The sequence below is a fragment of the Sprattus sprattus genome, assembly GCF_963457725.1.
Source record: "Sprattus sprattus genome assembly, chromosome: 7".
NCBI lineage: Eukaryota > Metazoa > Chordata > Actinopteri > Clupeiformes > Clupeidae > Sprattus > Sprattus sprattus.
In genome coordinates, this window is record NC_137926.1 from 26,008,869 (window position 1) to 26,032,784 (window position 23,916).

At 42.7% G+C, this 23,916-nt stretch overlaps 2 protein-coding genes across 2 annotated transcripts; one reads left to right on the forward strand and one right to left on the reverse strand.

Annotated features, from left to right (window-relative positions):
• Positions 1 to 13,931, reverse strand: LOC308367783 (ovochymase-2; the record flags this gene model as incomplete). Its single annotated transcript, XM_080841773.1, has 23 exons — positions 1 to 74; positions 538 to 694; positions 997 to 1,130; positions 1,490 to 1,682; positions 1,868 to 1,922; positions 2,038 to 2,221; positions 2,527 to 2,601; positions 2,836 to 2,967; positions 3,539 to 3,632; positions 3,950 to 4,080; positions 4,911 to 5,051; positions 5,201 to 5,334; positions 5,441 to 5,531; positions 5,643 to 5,675; positions 5,770 to 5,962; positions 6,230 to 6,381; positions 6,491 to 6,586; positions 6,666 to 6,838; positions 7,078 to 7,175; positions 7,516 to 7,613; positions 7,708 to 7,825; positions 8,848 to 8,867; positions 13,793 to 13,931. 23 exons carry the CDS (start codon positions 13,929 to 13,931, stop codon positions 1 to 3), a joined length of 2,715 nt encoding a protein of 904 aa, XP_080697899.1.
• Positions 10,505 to 22,354, forward strand: far1 (fatty acyl CoA reductase 1). The gene is made up of 12 exons (XM_080841860.1): positions 10,505 to 10,548; positions 14,481 to 14,690; positions 15,323 to 15,498; positions 15,779 to 15,958; positions 16,109 to 16,286; positions 16,414 to 16,458; positions 16,565 to 16,692; positions 16,928 to 16,995; positions 18,543 to 18,714; positions 21,106 to 21,235; positions 21,442 to 21,569; positions 22,185 to 22,354. Exons 2-12 carry the CDS (start codon positions 14,502 to 14,504, stop codon positions 22,345 to 22,347), a joined length of 1,557 nt encoding a protein of 518 aa, XP_080697986.1. The 5' UTR covers positions 10,505 to 10,548; positions 14,481 to 14,501; the 3' UTR covers positions 22,348 to 22,354.
• Positions 22,355 to 23,916: the final 1,562 nt, after the last annotated feature.

Here is a 23,916-nt window from a genome sequence, read left to right on the forward strand (position 1 = left end):
TTAAAAGCCTACAGATGATTCAGTCCTAAAATCTTTTTCATCTGGGTCCTCTTCAAGCTCTGAATCCACAGTCACTGTACAGAAGATGATACCATTAGAGTTACCTTAGCAGCATGCTAATGCACATACGACAGGTATTAACATGAAGAGGTAGGAAAAGTTGCACATTACACAGGGAAAGACAATCACTCACATGTGATCTGTTATTGCAAAAAAAGTCCTGTTGCCTATAGCGTATAACTTATATGTAGCATTAGCTGTAGGTTTATATCAGAACTCCACAATAGTTGGTATCCTCAACTGAAAATACAAAACTTCCACTTATATATAGATGAGAAATTGTAGCTGTTGGGCAAATAAATGGCCTTTATGCAGAACATCTTAGTGATAAACTTTACCTCTGGATTCCATTCGCAGTAGACATATTTAAAACATATTTAAGATGTACATAAAAAACCTTTTCTTGGAAGGGGTGTGATCAGTGTGGAAGAAAACTGTATCTCACCTGCCCCCTTTAGACCTCCAGGTGTAACTCACCATCAAACTGCTGCAGAATCCAGTCCACGACAAGAGGCACTGAGGAATAAACCGCCGGCCTTGGAAACTTTCCACATCCCTCACTCCAACTGGCCACCCCTAGGACAAAGAAATCGGAGTTGTTTGGCCGGCATACCAAAGGGGCTCCAGCATGACCCTAGGTAAAGAATCAGAGAGAAACGCAATGCATAATTAGTTATTTTTCAGTTCATTTGTGGTTATTCACTATAAGGACCAATGAAAACGTGTCAGTTTTACCCAGTGATGTGCCTTACTATTTGCATAGCAGGTCAGGTATTTCTCCTTGGAATGTGTGGTTAGAATTCCAGGTCATTTTCCCCCCACTAGGGGGAACTGTGTGACATATCTACCAGCGTAAGGCTCCGTACTTATGATCAGTGTGTGGTGTTTTGCCATACTGGCGCTGCACTTCATAGTTGATTATTAGGATTTCCTTACCATACAGGAGCTATAATCTTTTAGCTCTTTATGTTCAGAGCATAGCATTGTGTCGGTCAGCCTGCCAGGATAGTAGCGTTCACAATCTGCATATTCCACCAGAGACTTCTCTACTGACTGTGATGCATTGGTACCTGCCAATTAAAGCCCCCCACATACATGTGTGGGTGTTAGCTGCATCAGAAAACAATGGAACAGACTGTAAGGCTCTGTTTAGTACCTCTGAAATGACCACACAAGCAAGATATCAGAGACTGTCCTTTTACCGACAGGACATTGGCATATGCAAATTGACTGTGATGTTGTACACCAGCCACAGTCCTGTACAAAGAAATGCAAACTCCAAATCATAACATACGAATGTACAAATGTGCATACAAGGTAAACTATTCCTACTCAGTAAATGCCAGTGCAAATGCTCATTTAGGATGTACGTCCTCTGCCTTCAGATCATTGACTTCATAAACAGCAGTGCTCATGTATTGACGCTTACCACCATGTATGCTCCCAAGGGTAACTTTGCAGTCCAGAGCTAGTGAGTCCTCCTGTAGGATGCTCGGCAGGCATATCAGCTGTGTGTGGTCAGTGAGCGCAAGCTCAGAGTCCAGCTGCAGGAGGGCTACATCAGAGTCCAGAGTGGAAGGCTCATATTGGGGGTGCAGAAGTACTTTCCTCACCCTCCGACTCTACACCAAGAGATGAAGAATGAAGGATAAGTCATTCATGAGGAAAGTTATTTTATGTATCTACATGCATGAGAGCAAACAACTTAAATACACAGCATGAAGATTCACATCCTAATAAACTGTATGTATGTATATTTTGTTTGTTTTGTTGTTGTTTGTTTGTTGCTGTTTTTTCTATGTCTTACTTGGCTGTCTGGGTCCCCAGTTTCAACAGTCAATGCAGCAAGTATTTTCTCGGCTCTGAGGTGAAAAATCAAATAAAGGTCTCTTACAACCAAAAAGTAAACACAAACAAGATGAACATTTCCCTGTATACAAAATAATATGTGTGAATACAATATCTATAGCCACTCACAGGCCATGGACACAGTGGGCCGCTGTTAGGATCCAGTCTGGCTGGATGATGGCACCCAAACAGATGACCTCAGTGTCCAGTTGGAGTCTGACATCCCAGGGCCAGGGCTGCAGTGACGCGCCCTCTCCCCCTTCAGGCCCTCCCAGCTCTGAACCAGCAGGAGAGTGTGGCATTCCACATAGGCCTGCCAACCCATAAGAAGACAAAGAGAAATAGGCTCACCCTCTGAGTAGTATGCTTTAACAGAAGCCACAGGAAACTACATTGCAAAAAACAGGGTTTGAGAAGCATAGAGTAGTCACCATTCCTTTGTTTAATGGTTCTTAAGGCCATGCCAGCCAAGATCATTGCCTGAGGATTAGAGGCTGAGGATCTTTGGAACACATCTGCTAATACCACATTTTCAGGCAAAAGTTCATTCCGGGTGAAATTACTTGTTTGCAATACAAATAAGCTAAATAATGCCAAAGCAAGAATCACTGGACCAACCTGTCTGCACTTGGCGAGAGTGGACTGTGGTGCCGTCTGATTCGTCCAGTTCTGTTGAGTCAGCTTCCTGGAGGTCTGTTGGCAAAAGGGGACAGTCTATGATGGGTAAACAGTCACCCCTTGAAAGTTCACAGACACATCACATTGTGATGGGCATGCAGTGGTCTGAAGGTTTCTATGAATCTGCGACCAGCTACACTGCATAGTCCACAATCGGTAACATAAAATGTATGGGATAGTACCATATTAATGAAGGCTGTTATATGAGGATGGATGGTGACAGCATTGTTTGATTCTGTATATTCAGACCTGATCTGTTGATGAATGTCGGTGTAGCATTGAATCCACGGGCCGTTACGCTGCTGTCCGAGGTGAACTGGACGACCATCACACTGTCATAGCTCAGGACTGGGGGAGGCACAGTCCCCCCACAAAGCACCACTTTGGAGAGGAGAAGACAGGACAATTGATACAGGCAGAGCATATGAGAGGTCATCAGTATGGAGCAGGACAAGGCCATTCACTGAGTGATTGGAGATCTAACCAGATGTCTATCTTTGAATACATGCAGGAAGAGAAACAGCAGATGTGACATTTGGAGAGAAATCAAATGTACAGTGTTCATATAGTGTACTTTGGTAGGGCAAAGCGGTAATGATAGCAAATATAATGGATTCAAAACTCATGGAGCACACAGTGAGTGTATGAGTCAGCTGCTGTGTATGAAAGTGTCTGCTTAATGAATTAATGTAAAAGTATACTATAAATAATGATTCTAATAAAATAATACAAGAATAACCTAGTTTTAAAAGACTTTCATAAAAGGTCCTCAACATCAGCTTTTCACTGTGCCCTCAGGAGGTGTCCAGTGTATGAGGAGGATGCCTATGTAGCACCGACATGGAACGTTTAGCAGGTTTGTCATGTGCGTGGGTAATTCTTTACTATTTTAAAATGGTAATGTTAAATAAAATATGTTAATCAGTCAGTCCAATTGAGGGCTTTGTCTTACCGATTTCTTGTTTCCCATCAAGATCTCCCAATATTTTAAGGGAATCGTATTGGCAATACTCTGAGTGCTCCAAGTCAAAATCATGGAAGTCAAGCTGCAATAATGAATAACAGAGTTCAGTTTAGAGAGCAATTCACAATGTTTTCCCATCAGGCCAAGTATACTGAGCTCATGGCACACACTGTGCAAAATTATGATAATTATTTCCCATAAATATCACTTTTCGTGATTATAGTGTTTAAGTCATGGTGTGGTGGGTGTTGTTGTGAAAGGCTGAGAGTCACTTTCCCTTCTAGTAGAGTAAACCGATCTGGAGTCAAAGCCGAGAGTGAACTCTCACTGCATATTCAAGGAGCCATGAATGTATTAATGATTCTATTAGGAGAGAGAGGGAGATGCCACCCGGCTCACCTTGACAACGTGTCCCTTGGGTGCATGGATGACCCAGCGGCAGTCTGCGTTGTTGCCGTAGGCCTCTGGGTAGTGGGGACTTTGGATGGCCCCCTGTGCTTGGAACAGAGCCACCGTGCCACATCCTTGCCCTGCGCAGGAACAAAACAACAAAGGATAAGCATGAGCGTGTTGAGTGACTCCTGATGGTGGTGCCACGTGACACGCCTTGTCTTCCCACGGCAGCGCCTGGTCCTCAACACCACAGCACCCGCAGGTCTCTGAGGTGAAGCTGCTCCGTCTCTGGTTTCGGTCACGGGCTGACCAGGGTCACCTGAAGGACGGCATGCTTCAATCCTCACCCTCCTGATTCTCATTACTTTAGCACAGGGCCTCTTTGTGTAGTCTGCTTCCCCATGGTGTGCTGCTCACCCCGTATCTATGGCATCTGTGCCCCCTGAGGGCATCTGTGTCTGGGCCCTGCCTGACGACAGCACCACAGGTGGGTGTGCTGAGCATGGCAAGGATTTGAAGAGGGAGGACAGAGTCCTCCTCTTTTGTTGGAAGATTAAACACAACCTGTCAGCAGCATGATGCAATGACAGCCCATAGAAGTTATCAATAGTATTTCCCCCACCATGTGCCTAACATGAATACCTCTTTTGCCTTCCCAAGAAAACCATGCTGAATTTTCCCCATAAAAGTAAAAAAAAAGGCTTGTTGCTTACCTCTCTTAATTTAGGCATTGCTCTTTTTTAAGGAATAAGATATCATCTCTACAGAGACTCATATGAAGGGTCATATTTCGAATCCGTTGTTTTTTTTCCCTGCACCTTATCAATCCACAGTGTCCCTCAACAGGTTTGTATTACTCAGCAAACCAGTTTAGAAACAAACACTGGTAGAGAACGGTTTAGGAATATAGAATATATTTGTTCTGTGTCAATCTTTCTTGGAGTAAGGGAGTCGCACTGCAACTCACCAAGCTGGAAATCTGCAGCCACAGCTTTGTACTGGATGGAAAACCCAGCTCTTGTGCCACTGGCATCAGACACAAACTCTATGGTGGCACTGCTGGAGGTGATAAGCACAGGCTCGGGGAGCTGGCTCCCACAGAACTTGCCTGGAGAAGAAAAGCACAACAAGGATGTTAGTGGTTCCAGAGAGGCTTTAAAACCACTCCAGGAAACAGTTGATGTCTCTATGGTGCATGGGCCACTAATTGTGCAAGAGGAAGTGATGTGTGTTTATGCATCTTTTTCAGTTCCTCACCAATGACCCTGTCAGAGTCTCCCAACACTGTGAGCTGATCACTGTGACAGAGAGTGTCATTCTCTAAGTCAAACTTCAGGAACTCAAGCAGAATGTGATTTCCAGCTGAAGTGTTGATGGACCATGAACATATTCTAAGAATGGAAGAAGTGGGTGAACGTGAAATTAACCTTTGGGAAATGTTTACGCTATAATCGGACTTCAGGATGAAAACCAAAACAAAAGCTGCAAGTCACTTACTCATTGTTTGCATAGTAGTCGGCAGGCTTATCCGGATTGCTAATTACACCTTGTCTTTCAGTCAAAGCTCCATCAAGCACATGACAAAGTCCTGTTGGATGCAAAACATGCAAGCACAGAGATATATTTATTGACCTTTCATTTATGAAAAAAACTCAATTCTGTAGGCTGATTTTTAACCTGCTGATTGCTAACCACTTACTTGGAGGGTTCACATAGGGTTTGAGGTCTGCTTCTAGAAAAAAAAGACATGAATGAAAGCTGTTACATCAGACATATTGAAAAGTATGTTTGAAATAAAAATTAGTTTTGAAGGCAGTTACATAAACCTTTGAGGGTTCTCTTAATCCACGGCAAGAGCACTTTGACGTCTGTGAACAACCCAGGTGATCCTCTCCTGTTTGGTACCTTGAACAAGTTGTCGATCCAGCTGCGTCCACATCCTTTACCCCATGAGGTAATCCCGACTACTGTCCAGTGCCCATCGTCCCTGGGGCAGAATAAGGGACCCCCTGAGTCTCCCTGAACATAGCAGAGTGACCATTTTAGCAAAAAATCCTGAATGTCATACTGAGGAATTTTCTATTCACAGTATTCCTCTTCTGACTTGCTGTAACATAGGGAGCTCCCTCCTCTTTCCCAGAATAGAGAGATCTATCATTCAATTTTAAATACAATTTAATTTATGTGAAACCATTCAAACAATAACAAAATAATGTAATCTCAAGGCACCTTACAGAGCCCAGCTCATCTTTGCTTTAATCTGAGACCAGTAAAGATCTAATGTACCTGGCAAGCATCTTGGCCTCCTCTCTCTGGTCCTGCACACACCACAGTGAGTGGCAGTTGCCTGGGCCTTAGTGTTTGGAGGGCATGCTTGCATCTGGCTGGCTCCACAAGGTCAAGCATAACCTCACGGAGAACAGCTGGAAGACGACCACCTACAATCCAGGTTGTTTTAGGAACAGGCATAGAGTAATGATATGTCAAAAAATCAGAATGATTTTCATCATTCTTCCAGTGTTTATTCTTCCGTGTACATATACATACGTTCTCTTACACGGCCCCATCCACCAACAATGCAGCTGGTCCTGGGCGGGAACTTCTCACTGGGCAGAGGTAAGCACAATGGCTGAACATGTTCACCTGCAAACCATTAAAAGGAAATGTAAATACTACAACAATAGCATATCATTATGACCACATTAGTAAATGGTAAACGTACCAAACTGAATTAAGCCATCAAGTTCCAAAAGGGCAATGTCATAGTTTATCGGAGAGAAGGTCTGGTACTTTTCATGGATTCTGACTGTCTTCAGCCTGAACCTCTGCTCCCCTTTATCTGCCACTCTCTGATCATGATCCCCAATGATGGCACTAACATTTGGCAGAAACTCCCTGAAATCGGAATAATTAAGTTATTAGAATACACAATTCACAAGGCAGTTGTTGATTGCAGCATGTTCATAATACACCCATTACATAAAAAAAGACTGCTACCGCTAACAGTTGGCTATTCTAGAACAGGATGTGCGTGTCTGTGTGATTAGCACCTACTACACCCTGTAAGCGATGTGTTAAACCACAGCAGGTAAGTGTGAGAGATGAGCGTGAGTATGTTCATGTTTCCAACCTACTTTGACATACTATAGAAGCAGTGGGCAGCTGTTAATAACCAGCGTTCCGTGATGATGGAAGCTCCACAGAAATGCAAGCCTCCAGACCTCAAAGATACCTAAAAGCCAGCACACAATGCACATCATGACACACACACAGATCAAATCTATAAATCCTCAGAGCAAGGGGTCGGCTACTTTTTTTAAAATAAATCTACACTTATGAACATGAATCAAAGAAAATACAACCTACAACAACAACAACAAAAAACTAAACACATGAGGACAAATACACCACCAAAATATATATAAAACATGCCACTATTTGTATTAGCCTCTGTAATAACTTTGCCACAATATGCCTGCAATTAGAAGCCACGAGTGTCTGGTAAATGCACCTTTGGAGCTGGTAATAAGGGTGTCTGGTGCTATACTTATGACAGTTTAAAGATTACATGCCAGCCAAGGATGGGATCCATACAAAGCCTCTGTTCCCCCAACGATTCTCAAGGAGCGGTCGAGAAGGCTCTGTACCTGAGGAAAACCACATTTAGGACCTGCAGAAGAGACACCACCAAAATGGTTAACTATCTTCCTTCTACCACATTACCATAATGGTATCATACTCTCACACGCCACTGTTTGCGTTACCTTGCAGAAGAGCAGTGATGCCAAGGTGTAAACATGAGGACACACAGAAGAGAGCAGCAATGAACTTCATCCCTGGGGTGGCCATCCGGAGTCCAGACTGGGGGGCCTCAGGCTGAGTCTTGCATTTATAGAGGGATGGGGGGGTTATAGACACAGGCTGTTACTCATTAACCAAAGCTGAGGGTGTTAAAGGGGTCCAGGCACAGAAGTAGCAGGAGGGAGAGAAGCCCACAAACTCAAAATAACAACGCCAGCTTGATGTCACATGATGCACGTCACAGAAAAACAAATATCATTTAACATTGCACTCATGCTGAAGTTCCATTGACGGTTGATGTGATATTCCAGTTCTTGGCTATTGTATCTTTCTGTCTGTCGCTATAATCTAAATGAAATTGCTTCACTTTCATCCTTTTGCTGTGAGTGAGCCTGATTGCAATTGTTATTGAATACATATACTGATCTACATCTCCGGAGTCCTGAGTCGAGTGAAACTTCATGTATTGGCATTCAAGATGAGGAGCATGTTATCTCAAGAACAGTCAGAGGTTCTCAGACAGTATGTCGGTGATAAAAAAAGGAGAGAGGAAGTGGTGCCACTGAGGTTTTACTGCAGAACAGTAATTCAGCTGTTTACAAAAGACAGTCCGGCTTTCTACAAAGACATGCCCATTCGGTAACCAACTTGACCTTTCAATTAAATGTTTAAAACATGCTGGTGGGAACAAGCATTGTGCCACACTGAAAATCTGCCCTTAAACTTCATCACCCAAGAACAAAGAACTCTTCAGTCACAGCATGGAAAATTGGTGGAAAAATAATGTGCATTTCCTGTGATGGTAATTTGACTCTTCTAAAGCTCTAGATAATAATCTGTAAACTAAATTTTCCAGTAACATCCATCAAGTTCTGTAAAGTGATTCAACTATATTGCAGTGTTTACTTTAAAATATATTATGTCTTGGCAATTTGCTACCACCATTCATATTCTCTTACTAAAGACAAGTAACTTTGCACCACAAATATCACCTGTTGTTGTTGATGGTGTAAATCTCAAAGACCAAAGATCAAACATCCCTCTGAAATGATAGATGAAAAGCACAACCTAACATCCCTTACCAAAATGTTAAATGGACTTACCAAGATGTGATGAGGACTGTCTGAACCGTGAACGGTTACATTTAAAAGTAGCTGTGTTCCTTACCAGCTGTGTAGCGCCACTGTGCAAATACAAATACAGTTTGTCCTGCTCTATACATGTGTGGGCACTGAATGACCAGTCACGAAGAAAAGAAACATTTATCAATTCCTACAACTGTGGCACCAAAATGTCATTACCCAAACAGACTACTTGTAACATTGCAGAAAAGATTTAGTATTTCCTCTTTACAGAGATAACATTTGATGGCATAGCAAACTTGTTTGGCCAGAGACTTAAAATACAAGCCAGGCTAGCACAAGTTCTTGCTCATATACATTAGCTTGTGACTATCACAAATAAAATGGGATGTTTTAAAAACAAATAATGTCACTGTTGTCCAATAAACCATGGAGCTTGTGGAACTGGCTCCCCCATGGGCATGATCAGTGACTCAGCTCAGAGCACCGGGCATCCTGTTGCCAGGGAACAGCCGGCAGATGTTCCTGGTAGACCTTTTTTTTTCAAGCTAATAGGCCTATGTGTCTCATGATTCCCAGAGAGTGAGAGAGGGTGAGAGAGGGAGGGAAATAGAGAGAGAGGGTGAGAGAGGGAGGGAGAGAGAGAGAAAAATTATTCTACTCTCAAGTGGGCATCCTGCAAAATATCTCAAGGGATTGATGTCTGACTTCCTGACGTTTTTAAACCACCTAACACTGTATACCTAGCTAACACTGTATCCCTGCTTTTATACACCTTTGGTATTTGTAATGCCAAAAAAATGATAGAACACACAGACAATGATAAAATAATAACATGTTGACATACAATCTTCATTTCATAGTGGAGGGTAAAAAGAAATGTGTAAATGTATTCACAGGCTGTGGGCAACAAGGGCTTCTATTCTTTTTACTAATAATAAATGTTTCACTGTGGTAGAACATTTATACAAGCGGCAATAGCTATAAACAGTGGGGGTTGTTAGTCCTCACAAAAGGCAACACTGTGATGATACGAAGCTGACTTCATCGCGCCAAGGCTGCACAGTCTTCCTGCCTGAATAGCCAACAGTTATCCTCACAGCCATAGACATGTATAGCCTATACATGTCTATGCTCACAGCAATCGGAGGAAATGTCACTGGATCTCTTCTACTTTATCCTTTAACAAAAGAACAATGACTGTGACACACAGACGTGAATGACGTCAAAGATGGTTACAATTTTTTTGGGGATTAAGATAATTTTAAGAATAAATGGGTGAATAAATGCTTATACTCCTACCCTCAATTTGCTTTCCTATGTAGCTGTCAGTGCTTTGAAGGTAATTTAAAACCTCCCTATTTTGTGCACTGATATCCAGGTGGAATCTCGAGGGTCATGTTGCTGGGAAACATCCATGGACTAATACGATAGTAATTATGACTGTGTAACTGTGGTTGAATTTTTTGGAAGTTAAATTCCCCAGTAGCAACTTGAACGTGAGACAAAATAATTGGAAGCCGTGTGATTTAATTCATTGAGCGATTCTGAGCACGCAGCAGTGAGTTTAAGCGACTGTTGACGTCACGTTTGCCGTCTATGAATTCATCTGGCAATCCCTGCTCACTGCGCTTCCTGCTCACGGTTGCTCCTACAGCATCTCGCACCACTGCTTCACTGCTGGCAACTCGGAATTAACGACACTGCCTGGATTTACAATTGGTAATGTGTTTCCTCTGTGTTTTAATCGTCCTGGGGATGGACACACACGTAGTTTTTATTTGGGAGTAAAAAGTGCCTTTTGATGACAGCAATCACGTAGAATGTCTTCTTCGGGCTAACGATTGCTAGCTGCCGTATGCAGGCGGTTCAATGGAGTAGCTTCTTCTACTACGGAAGAAATGCGTAGAGGGGAGGGGTCGTTAGCACGCTAGTTACATTATGTTTTCAGGAAGTAATGTCACATAGATGGATACATTATTTGTAACTGAACAGTGCCGCCAAAATACTTGATCTACTGTCTCTCCCACCAGTCATGTTGGTTTTCCAAAGTGCCATTCGCATCTGTTGTGTTTGCCTTGTTTTTCTGTCACGCTGGTGTTGGCCAAGTTATTAGTAACGTGTAGATAATGAGCTAGCTAACTTTAGCTGGGTTAGCTCAGCAAACCTGCTCCACATGATAGGACCCTGGTTTTGTAAAAGAGACTTTATTTTGGGTCCTGTTGGTACTCTATGTTAAGTTATCCATATCTTTCGATAAGGTGTGCCATAAGAACAGCCATCACCTGTTTGAAGACAATGAGACTAACTTGCTCAAGCCAAAAGCGGTCACTTTTCGAAGTTTTGCGGCTAATTTGAAGTTGCTGGGCCTGCTGTTACAGTGTGTTGAAATCAAGTTAACTACTGTTATGAACCAGGACAGTAATGGTCATATAAACATTGTAGACAAGGCTAAATGGTGTATATGAACGGATTCACTTTAGTAGCTTAGTTCAATATCGGGAAGAACACAAGAGGTTTTGGTCTTTCAATAGGCCAAACTTCATTGGATTAACAGACGACATCGTTGCTGTTACATTGTTATACTTTTAAGTGTGGCATGGTAACAGCTGTTTTCTCTGAGTTGGTTTATCAATGTGTTCAATGCTAAAATATCAGTTGTAGTCTATGCATACGTAAGGGTGCATTTCTCCTGTTAACACAGGTCACAAGATTGTTTGACCACTGTCCCATGACCAATTTATTTAGCCTGTTGCAGTATTCGACATCCTCCAAAGTTTGCTCCAGTTGTTTCAGCCGAGGAATGCGCGGCTTGTCATTATATTTTGCATCCTTCCCAACCCAAAACCCATAGTTGGATAACACACCGTTTTTCTTTCTTTTATTTCCAGCCACACCTGACTTTACACCACAAATGAAAGGATGTGGGAATTAAGGCTTAATAGCCAGTCATTTGGCTAAGTGCATGTGAATTATTTATTCAACCTGCGGATGTTGCATCATGAATCAATTTGCCTGTACTGTAAAGTCGACGTGCCATGTAGTCATATTAGACCTATCAATTTTGAACAACCATTTCTGGCTTTAATGCACCTTGGCTAGGAACCCTGCTGTTCTTTTAAGATCTGCACAGCTGTTGCAACTTGGCACCTGTGCCATGCAGTAAAAAAAAAAGATCTGCTGCATTGAGCAAAGTGATGCTGCCAATAGTCCCAGTCTCCAGACCTGTAAGGATATGTGGGAGGTTTTGAATAAAAAAAGAAAGGGAGAAGTTAAAATACATTTTTAACTAGAAAGAAAACGTCCACAAACTGAAATCCATAACCATTACTTGGACTATGGTAAGACTGGCAATACAGTTGCAATGAAAATAAATAAATAATAAAATATGTGTTTGTGTGTGTTTTTAGTCTTATTGTGTAGTGGCAAAAAATTCCAGGTGCAACTGCTTATGATGAAGGGGAATTAATGCCCACCAACAGGTTCTTAAGACTCGGTGTGGGCTTGAAAACTAAGCATAGTTGTATCAAGTCCGTTATTGGTCTCGCAGTTTTTCCTATAGAGTGTGACTTGATTTTGTGACCGTGTTAATTGTGCTACTGAATTGCTTGAAGTGAAGTGCAAGTTCAGCTTTGTGTAGATAAGGCGTGATTCAGATTGGAGTTATCTGCTTTAAATGGACAGGGGTTATCTTTTTCCATAATGATTAACTAGAGTCCTGGCTCTACAGCTCTAACCGATCTTCTAGTTTCTCTATGAACAATTGAATAAAAGTTGTTAAATCCAAGCAGAAATGTCTTTAATCCCATGTTGTGCTTCTGATGTTATGGTAATCAGAAAATAAACAAAATTAAAGTCCATTCCCACTGGCAAAAAAAAGTCTTTTGATACCCTTTCATTCAGTTTTTCATTCCAATGTGAAATATATTACATGTTGTGAGAGACCAGATCAATGAGAACCAGTGAGCGATTCTGATAACCACTGTTTTTGAGGATTCTGGCCATGTGCATTTCTTGTGAGGTATCTGGATATTTTAGAACTGTTGTGACTGTAGCTGGAAAATAATTTGGGCTTTTTGGTTTTCATGGAATTTTCATTCACTATGTTATAGTGCTATTGGGTAGTGCTTCATTTGCACAATCAGGAATGCACCCAACATAATGCCCATGCCACACAAGACTAGGTCAAATCCGTACGGCCCTGATGTACAAATATGTACTATCAAAACTGCTTTAGCCACATTCAGATCTCGCATTTGCCAATTGTGTGCTTTGTGAGCTGATCAAACAGACTGCAGCACGTTTCTACCATTTGAACTACATGGCTAAATATTTTCTGAGCACTCCCCTGTTTGCTCATGTAAGTGGGCGTATAGCTGCCAGTGAAAGGTGTGCTATGAATGAACTTGTGGCCTAAGTATTGTGACAAATTTTTTTGCCTTTTCAATTCTTGTATTTTTTAATAATATAGCCTATATATATATATATATATATATATATATATACACACAGCCGCAAACAAAATTAAGAGACCACTTTAAAGTAATCAGTTTCTCTGGTTTTACAATTTAGGCTATTGGAATGTGTTAAAGGAAATTAACATTTTTGTTTTATTCTAAAAATTACTGAAAACATTCCTACCAAATTTCAAATAAAAATATCGTCATTTAGAGCATTTATTTGCAGAAAAATGACAATTGGTCAAAATAGCAAAAAAGATGCAGTGCTTTCAGATCTTGAATTATGCAAAAGAAAACAAGTTCTTATTCATTTCTAAACAACACAATAAACATTGTTTTAACTTAGGAAGAGTTCAGAAATCGATATTTGGTGGAATAACCTTGATTCACAGCTTTCATGTGTCTTGGCATGCTCTCCACCAGTCTTTAACTTTGCCGTTGGGTGACTTTATACTACTCCTGGCGCAAAAATTCATGCAGCTCGGCTTTGTTTGATGGCTTGTGACCATCTATCTTCCTCTTGTAGTCAACAGGAATATCAAGCTGCTTGGAGATGGTCTTATAGCCTTTACCTTTAACATGCTTGTCTATAATGTTCTTTCTTATCTCCTGAGACAACTCTGTCCTTAGCTTTCTGTGGTCCATGTTCAATGTGGTACACACCCTGATGCCAAACACCACAGTGACTACTTTTCACCCTTTAAATAGGCAGACTGACTGATGACAAGTTTGAAGACACCTATAATGATACTTAGAGGACACACCTTAGTTTGTCCCTATGGTCAAATTATCTCCAATATATACCATCATTTTTGTCCAATTTTTGTTCATTTTTGTTTTTAATTATTCTGTTGAACCACAATTCAAAAGCAATGTCTGATTTTCATTACATTTTTAGTTATTATTACTTTTGTCAGTGGAAGGGTACCAACAATTTTGTCCACGTCTGTATGTATTATATTACTTGTAGTTTCTGCTTGTTTGTCATGTTTTGTGTGTTATTTTGTCTTGCATTCCTTTTATGTTTTTCATTTTATGTTTTAGTCTTTTTAACGGTTATTACTTTATGCGTGTACATTTTTATTGTCAATTTATTAACCTCGACTGGAAAGCACTTTGGATCAACTCCTGTTGTTTTTAAATGTGCTAGATACAAGAAAATGTCTTGACTTGACTAACTTTGTGTATGCATAGGAGGACTGGAGGGCTGCCACCATGGTCACCATCCCGGAGTACTATGAAGGGAAGAGTGTCCTCATCACGGGAGCCACAGGCTTCATGGGGAAGGTTTTGCTGGAGAAACTCTTGCGTTCCTGTCCAGGCGTTAAGGTTGTCTATGTGCTTGTCCGGTCCAAGGCAGGCCAGGCTCCCCACAAGCGCATTGCGGACATGGCCAACTGCAAAGTGAGTGAAGATCAATCCTTGGCGGGGTACGCTGGTAACAGACAGTGGTTCCCCTCAAAGCCTTATCAGCTAGTGTCGAATTGTCTGGTAGTATTTTATGCCCATGTGTGGGTAGGGGAAACATGGTGGAGAGAGGGTCCAACTTAATGGAAAACATGGGAAAAACTAAGTAGAAATGTGGACAGTCTGGACCTTCTTTCTCATCAACTGAACTTAATTCAGTAGAATGACATGCTGGGCCAAGGTACATAGTCTTCAAATAACAGAGCCGGATGTTCGATTATCATGTTTCAGATCCAGATCCTCCCTCTGTTTTGCATTTTGATCTGCCAACTGCCAAACCATACTGTACATCATTTGTAAGAGAATTGATAAAGCTCTTTTGTTACTTCACACTACAATAAAAAAGAGGCAGATTTATGTTGAAATGGAAATGTTATCTTGCATGTCCATATACGTCGATCACATATGATCATATTACTTGAGTGCGGGATTATTATTTATAGCTATATCTTAAGTAGTGCATGCAACCAGAGGACATCTGGATATATGGGTAATCTGTGTTAATGGGACACGTCGTATCACTTTAGGGACACTAATGTGATCGTTGATCAGGATTTCTGTGCTTACAGCTCTTTGACAGATTAAGAGATGAACAACCCGGTTTTGCTGAGAAAATAGTAGCCATAAACAGTGACTTGACTCTGCCTGAACTGGACCTGACGAAAGAGGACCAGGAAACACTGGCGGCCAATGTCAACATAGTCTTCCACTGTGCAGCAACGATCCGATTCAACGAGCCTCTCAAGTAAGATGTGCTCTTTATATGCCAAGCAACACACCTCTATCTCCTTTTTTTTGGTTGGTGACGCATGCCTATACCCATGAATCCGTGATAATCCATCACAGGAGAAAAGAACGCCCCACGTTTTATTTAGCACATCTCCCTGTGACATCTTGCCAGAGGCTGACGGAGTTGTCAGTTTAATGAGGAGTTGGGATCGGCCTTTGTGCTACTTCTCCACAGCGAACATTGTGCTTCAGACGCACTGGATGTGATTTCCCCTGTTGCTTTTCATCCCCTGCAGAGATGCGGTGCAGCTGAACGTCCTGGCCACGCAGAAGATGGTGGCTCTGGCCCACACAATAAAGCAGCTGGAGGTGTTCATCCACGTGTCCACGGCCTATGCCAACTGTGACCGCAAGCTCATTGAGGAGGTGGTCTACCCCCCACCGGTAGACTACAAGAAGCTCATAGACTCCTTAGAGTGAGTTGAACTGGCTCACATTTTACTTTAATAGTTTATTAGCTTTTCTCTTGAATGAGTCACTCATGTTAAATTTAATGTTACTCACATATTCACTGTATTTAAAAAAAAAAGAAATGATGATGATGATGCTATATTATTTTTTAACAGGTGGATGGATGACAAGCTTGTGGATGTAATGACGCCAAAGCTGATTGGTAACCGGCCAAACACATACACTTACACTAAGGCTTTGGCTGAGTATCTGGTCCAGCAGGAGTGTGGGAACCTGAACGTGGCGATCGTCAGGCCCTCCATTGTTGGAGCCAGTTGGATGGAACCCTTCCCCGTGAGTGCAGCACAAAGGGCCATGCTCATTTCACAGCTGTAATCGGACAGAAAGCTTTATTACTTCAGACCGTCTCAAATGTTTTTAGATTCCCAGTGGTTTGTAACCAACACTGCTTCTCCTACAGGGATGGATTGATAATTTCAACGGACCTAGTGGAATTTTCATTGCTGTAAGTGCAAATATTTTGATGATTGAGATGCATTACGCTACTCCGCCTGTGTGAAGGCTGTGTGGGAAATCCCAATCTCAACCTGTTTTTGCCTCCCAATTCCTAGGCGGGGAAAGGCATTCTGCGCACGATGAGGGCCTCCAACAACGCGGTGGCTGACCTGGTGCCTGTAGATGTTGTCATCAACATGACGCTGGCCGCTGCCTGGTACTCAGGCTCCCAAAGGCACAACAGGTCAGTTTCTTCTGCTGCACTGCCCTAGGCGGTGGAAGCCAGAGGGAATTGCAACACTAATTTGTGGAAAATTACTTAAGTTTTTTTAGGCGGGTCCAAGCTATTGCACAAGTCTAGGGATGTTTCTCTTTCACCATAGTTGTAAAGAAAATGCTTTTGTATTCTCATAACAAGATCAAATGTCAGTGTTTTTGATGGTGCTCTTAACCTGCTTGTCATCTGCTTACTTTTGCAGACCTAAATCCATGTTGGTTTACAACTGCACAACTGGTGGCATCAACCCATTCCACTGGGGGGAAGTTGGTATGGAACATTCTTCTAATCATCTGACCCATTTACTAAACAACACCGATAATAATACGTTTAAATTCTAGGGCACTTTTTTTTTTTAATTAGGCCACACACAGCAGTGGCTAAAAATAAGTAGTACATTCAAAGGGGAAAAAAATTAAATAGATTATAGTCACATAGAATAAAATATTGTGAAAGCCCAGGAAGAAGTGGAAGGAATCATTATGAAGATGGTTTGAGCTTTAGCACCAGGTAGCACAATAACAGTACAGTTTTAGTCTGTCATTCCAGTTGAAAGCCTCCTTACAGTGAGTGAAGACTGCAGAGGAGTGAGAATGTGCCTCCCACACTTGCTCCCTAACGCAGGTGCGTGTGCTAGCAGGTGCCGAGTATCCCACTTTCCGCAGGCAGCAGCTCCTGCTCTCACACACTAGGTGCTGGAAGCCTCTGCTGAACAGTGCCGTCTAAATCTAGCGGGGCCCGGCGTCCTGAATTAACAGGGATCTAGTCTTTTGAAACGCGTCCCAAGGGAAGCCTTTTCCCTGTTGTCATATGCGTAGGTGGCTACAGTGGTGACCCACACTGGCTGTTTTTAGGCTTGTGGTATATTGGAGGTTGCTTAGCAAAAAGTGGAACATGCATTTTGGCTCAGTATCATAGGAGACATTTTCTCACTGCTAATCTCTCAGCATGTAAAGTTAATTAGATCATTTTAATTGACATGAAAATGACATGAATTAGTTCTGTGTAAATGCACACCGTAGTGTGCCTCGGAATGACAAATTATTTTTATAAATGACAGGTACTGACCTGCAAGTAGATATTGTAGTGTAAGGATAGGATGAAATGCCCAAAAATATGTTTTATTTTCTTTGAAAGTTCATCATGGAAACTCTTAGATATTAGATATTACAACCTGTTAGATTGTGGGTTGGAAGTTTACTCGCCTGTTAGACCAATTGCTTTAATGCTATTGTCCGTATTGTTGCACATACCTTCATAGGATGTGGACCATTGGTGTTTATGCAGGGGCTGGTCATGAAATGCCACTGTTTGTTGTAGAATCGGCATAATTGCGCCACCCAAGTTTCGGTTCCTCAGTATGAATTTAACTTCTGGGGGAACTGTAACAGATACAGGTTTCAAAGTTAACGTGTGGTTAATTTTTCTTGTAAAATGACAATTGCAGTAGAGCACTTGGCTTACCGTGAGTGCATTCTTTTGGTGTGTGTGTGTGTGTGTGTGTGTGTGTATCTGTGTGGAGCAGACCTGGGTCTGAATAGTATTTATTTGCTTTCACATCCTTGCAGCATTTCACCGAGCCTATTTTGTTATACAAGGACCAGTGGCATCTCTCTTTTTCAGTGCTATCTGCAGTCCTAGTTTTCCTCTTGTTCTGATGAAGCTCGGTCAAGTGCAGAGCATTCTGGAAGGGAAATAAATACTCTTCGCCCCTCGGGTCTGCTGTGCGCTTGTCACTGAGCACCCGACTGTAGACTTGTCTCTCTCTGTCCACACTGACCACTTTCACTCTGTTGAAACGCCCTTTTGTCTCGTAGAGTACCATGTAATATCCACTTTCAAGAGGAACCCCCTTGAGCAGGCCTTCAGACGGCCCAATGTTAATCTCACCACAAACCACCTAATCAATCAGTACTGGATCGCTGTAAGCCACATGGCACCAGCTTTCCTTTATGATCTCTACCTCAGGATGATGGGGAAAGAGCCCAGGTAAATGTGCCCTCGGTCGACGCCCGTAACCTCCTCCCCCTTCTGTCTCGTCCTGGCGTAGTCCCCCAATGCGACTGTTATGTGATGTGATGCTGTTGCTCATGCTGTTGTCTTGAATGTCCAGAAGGGGCTGAGGATGCATAACTCAGTGGAGGCCTCGTCAAGCCAGTAGCTCCTACTGGGTTCTGCACTCTTTTATTCCCTCTGTGTGTGTGTATATGTGTGTGTAGGTAGGTGTGTGTGTATGTGTGAGAGAGTGTTTGTCTAAGCCTGGCTTGCATTGCAATGTGTTGTTCCATGTTAATTGTAAGGGGTCCTTGTGACCTGTATTCTCTCTGCAGAGTACTGTATAAACACAATCTTCAAGACCAACCCTTTAGAGCAGGCTTTCAGGCGGCCCAATGTTAACCTGCGGTCCAACCCCTTTACCAATCAGTACTGGACCACAGTGAGTCACACTCTGCCCGCCCTGCTGTATGACGGGGTTCTCAGGTTGACGGGTCAGAAGCCCCGGTAAGGTCTCGACAGCACACCCCCACCCGCTCTTCCTCCCCTCTGTACTCCTGTTAACCCTCGACCCTCCAGCACCAAACACCCCCACCCTTCCCACCACTCCTGCCCCACCCTACCTCTCCCCTCTCCCCCTCCACCACTGGGTGCTGGTCGTGTGGCATGGATGGTTGATGACGGCGAAGCACTGCCCGACCGCCTGCTCGACTTCATGGCATTGGACTCGACTGCTGCAGCTGACAGGCTAGCATGAGCTCCTGTTCCAGCATGCCTTATCCAGTTTCATGTTTTTGATCTCTAGTTTTTTTTTGTGTCTTTTATTATTCCTTTATTATAATTTGTCGTTATTATTATTGTTTTATTTTACTTTTTTTGTATGGACTATTTGTTAGTACTGCTTGTGGGCTTTTCCCTTGATGCAGTTGATATCCCGCATTCTCCCCCCCTATAAATGTACCTCCACCCCTTCATATATGCTCCTCTTGTGAGCCATGCCATCAAGTCCTAACAAATGACCTGAGAGTGGCCTTTCAATCATCTTTTCATCTAGTGGACATCGGCACAAACTTAAATATGGGAAACTAATTTTTGCCACTACCAGATACCAAGCACCAAGGTTTAAAGATGTGCCACAGAGGCCATTCATGTATGAGAGTTTTCATACACTTCTTTGTAAAGAAGTCATGTATCTGAAAACAAATAGATTCTGATGTAGGCAAGGCATATACAAATACATTTGTTATTTTTAAGTGTTTGGTATCTAACATGAGAGGGAATTGGCCTTAAAAGAGTGTATCTTAAACCAGACACATTTCAGCAATGGTGTTAAATTGCATGCCTTTGAATAGTGAGACATTGACCTTGATCTCTGAAATGTGTGTGGTTTAATGACATGTAAAAAGAATAACATGGGAGAATTTGATCAAGAGTGGGTATTTTCCCCCCCTAACCATCTCTGATTTTGTGATTAACTTGTGATTCTGAATCATTGAACTGCGCATGGTTGATTTATATTCCCTTGTCTGGATCAGACTGTCTCTTGGGAAGGGTGGATAACTGAGCATTAAACTGCTAAATTAAAAGTGGCTTGGAATTTACTCTAAACCCCTACATTGGGAACTGTATATTTATATTTGTCTCTGCTAATACGTTTAATTTGTTAGTTTCAGTGCTGTGCACACCATTACAAATACCCTTCAAAATCAGGTCATTGCAGTTGTTGCAAATGCTCAGGTACCACTCCTCTTCAAGTGTGGAAGAATCTTGCCTTAACAATCCCTTATCCTTTCCTCATCTCAAGCAAATAGGGCTCCACAGCACTCTGGTTTAAAGTGCGTCATTGTAGCAGTATTTCAATGTCCTGAGCTCTGTGCTAGAAATGTTTTTAAGATGCAGTTTCTCACCACCCATGCACACTTCTTATCATTATGAACAAAAGAATCATTTCGGCACCAACTGTCATTGACATTTAATAGAATGTGGCATAATTTGTTGTCCTTTTTCAGTGTGCTTGCTGTAATGTACTGGACATGTTGTGTCTGGAAAATCATTGTATACTGATGCCACAAGGAATACATTTGACACTCAACCACATGTGAACCAACATTTTACTCTTGGTGTGGTCTGCCTAACGGACCTCTCCGAGGCCCCGGTGTCTGCCCTTGATTCCCCTCTGTGCCTCTAAGGCCAGTGTGCCATGGGTGGGTTTGTAGCTATTAAGGCTGTTAAAGCTGAATGGGCCCACGTGGCTCAGAGAAACACAGTACGCACAGAGACAACGTGCCAGCTGCCTCGTGTAAGCCCTGACATCCCCTCTGTCTCTCTCCACTGCCTACTACTCCTCCTCCTCTTCCTTCCCTTGTGGTTGCCATGGTGACACAGGATGATGAAGACCATCAAGCGGCTGCACAAAGCCATGATGGTGCTGGAGTATTTCACCAGCCACTCCTGGGTATGGAACACGGACAACATCACCATGCTCATGAACCAGATGAGCCCTGAGGACAGGAAGGTGCGTAGAGCCTCCCACTCATTCATACTCATACGGCCTTTAGTCTCTCACACACACATTTTACACTCATACATACATACGTATTACAGCATGAGCATTTGACTCGCTTTCTGTCTGCTCTGTAGCTTTCCATCTATATAGCCCCCACATATTTTTATTTCAATACCTTTTGTATGATTCTAACATGGTCTCTATCTTGGGTGCAGGTATTTAACTTTGATGTGCGGCAGCTGCACTGGGCAGAGTACATGGAGAACTACTGTATGGGCACCAAAAAGTATGTGCTGAACGAAGATCTGTCGGGCCTACCAGCAGCCAGGAAACACCTCAGCAAGTAAGCCCACACTGATTGACTGAAAGTCCCCAGGCATTAGCAAGTTTGTCTGTGTGTCCTCAGCTCAATGGGTGTTTTTACCACTGATCCACCTTCTTAGGGTGGACTGTAGATTAGTAGGGGAGGGAGTGGGTTACAGGGCAGTGTGTGTGCACACTGTGCAGTGCACGTCACATGTCAGATTAATTGCATGGTGGTTTCTTTATCCGATCCCGGGTATGTGATTTCCAGTGGACATGAATGACCGAAGGATTGAACTGATTTTCATCTCTTTGCTAAAGGTTGCTAAAGGTCTGCATAGAGGATCAATCTCAAATGCAGCTGTCCTGTTGTGCGTAATCTTTTGCAGGGCACGTAAACAAAGGAAAAAATCCCTGGTCAGATATCAGTCCTATTAAATTGCCCTCCAGCTGGGTCTGTTTTCCCAAGCACACATTCATGAATCTCCCCACTGCCCTGCAATCACGTCTTGACATTGGCTCTGTGGATTAAAAAACGACCTCAGCCCTTTTATAATTACTATTTTTATTTGTATTTAGTGTGCAGCGCGATCAATTCATTTATTTTTTGCCCATTTCAAAAAGCATGAAAATAAATAACAACCCTCTGTTCCAGATTGCGAAACATTCGCTACACGTTCAACACGCTGCTGGTGGTGGTCATCTGGCGAGTGTTCATCGCCAGGTCGCAGATGGCGCGTAACATCTGGTACTTTGTGGTCAGCCTGTGCTTCAAGTTCCTGTCCTACTTCAGAGCGTCCAGCACCCTCAGACACTGAGAGAGAGAGAGAGAGAGAGAGAGAGACGAGAGACGGTTGGGTGATGGGTCACGGAGGATTGTGACCAAGCTTCCTACCCTCTGGTAATACCCTGCAACCCCCCCTACCCCCGACCCCCCCCCCCCCCCCCCTCTTATTTCAGACAGCTATGCATTCAGCGTAACTTGGCAGACTCGCTCTGGACATATTTTGAATGTCACTTTTGGGTCAGGGCCCTGCTGTCGAACAGACAGTGCAGCAAGCGATCTCTTTCCTATTCTCGCTGTTATTTAGGTTTTGTGCAGCATGCCCCCCCCCCCCGCCCCTCCAATCTGTAGGGTTGCTGACTACATTGTAAAAACAAGCATGTCTCTTCAGGGTTAAATTCTGTCCTTCAGCACAATGAGGACGGGGAGGCTTTTCAATTACTGCATCACATCCCCTTGCCGGTTAAAGCACTTAAGCCCAACAAGGAAGGCACAGTGGTAGAGGTGGGTGTGTGGGTGGGTGGGTGGCTTTGATTATTAGTTGACATTCAGCTGCTTGATTCCTGGTAGTAGGCATCCACCATTGCTTGGCTGATGGCAGTAACTGTGAGGGAGTAGCTATGTGCCTATGCCTAAGCCTCCAGACGACCTTGCATAAGACTCACCACCATAGCTGTCCATCACTCACTCCCATTAGAATACCCTTTTAAGTGCCAACCCCCCTCCCCCCCCATACACACACACACACACACACACACACACACACACACACATTTTGAATTCTGCCAAACTATCTCAACTATACACTACCTTTCTGTCAGCGGAAAGGGCCAGGCTTATCAGTGGGTGGTTGAAGGTAGAACATGCCGTTCATGTTTCAGGACATCTACCCTGTCTAACTGTCTTTTAGCCAGCTGCTGGCATGCCTTTGTTGCATGTCTTGCCATATAACCATTTCCTCCTGGAATCTGATTAGGAACGTTTTGTTTGAGGGCTGAGTACGTTCTCAACTTCTTTTGTTTTGTTTTGTTTTTTTGACTCTTGCCCATTCCTTGTCTTTGGCTACACACTTCCTAACGTTAATCTAAAAACTAGCACTTAACAGGGAAGGGTCTGACCTTCCCAAGCCACAGACAGATTGTTAAGCTTTACATTTCTGTCCATTTATTATTTTTCCTCTGGCTGGGAAGACATGAAGGAACATAATCCATTTTCAGTTACCTTCCTCATGATCAGCGAGTGTACAAGATCAAGCACTCATCCTCCCTATATTGGCAACACACAGTTTGGGGTGAACAGTAGCCATCGGGTTAGTGATTTAGTTTAGATTTATAAATATAGGAACTATATTTTATTATGTATCTAAACACACTGAAAAATGAGCTGTGGTACCTGATTCCACAAGCTGAGAGTGTATGAATAGGGGTTAGTTGCTTGGTTGACTGGTTTGTGAACTGTGCCTGATATTTTTTGACTAACACAATGTGAAAGAGCTGATAATGTGTTTTATAATCCATTTGTGTACATTTCCAGATAGACATTGTAATATTAATCTAACGTTGCATAGTTTTTTTTATGCCTGTAATACATATGGAGTGGTTAT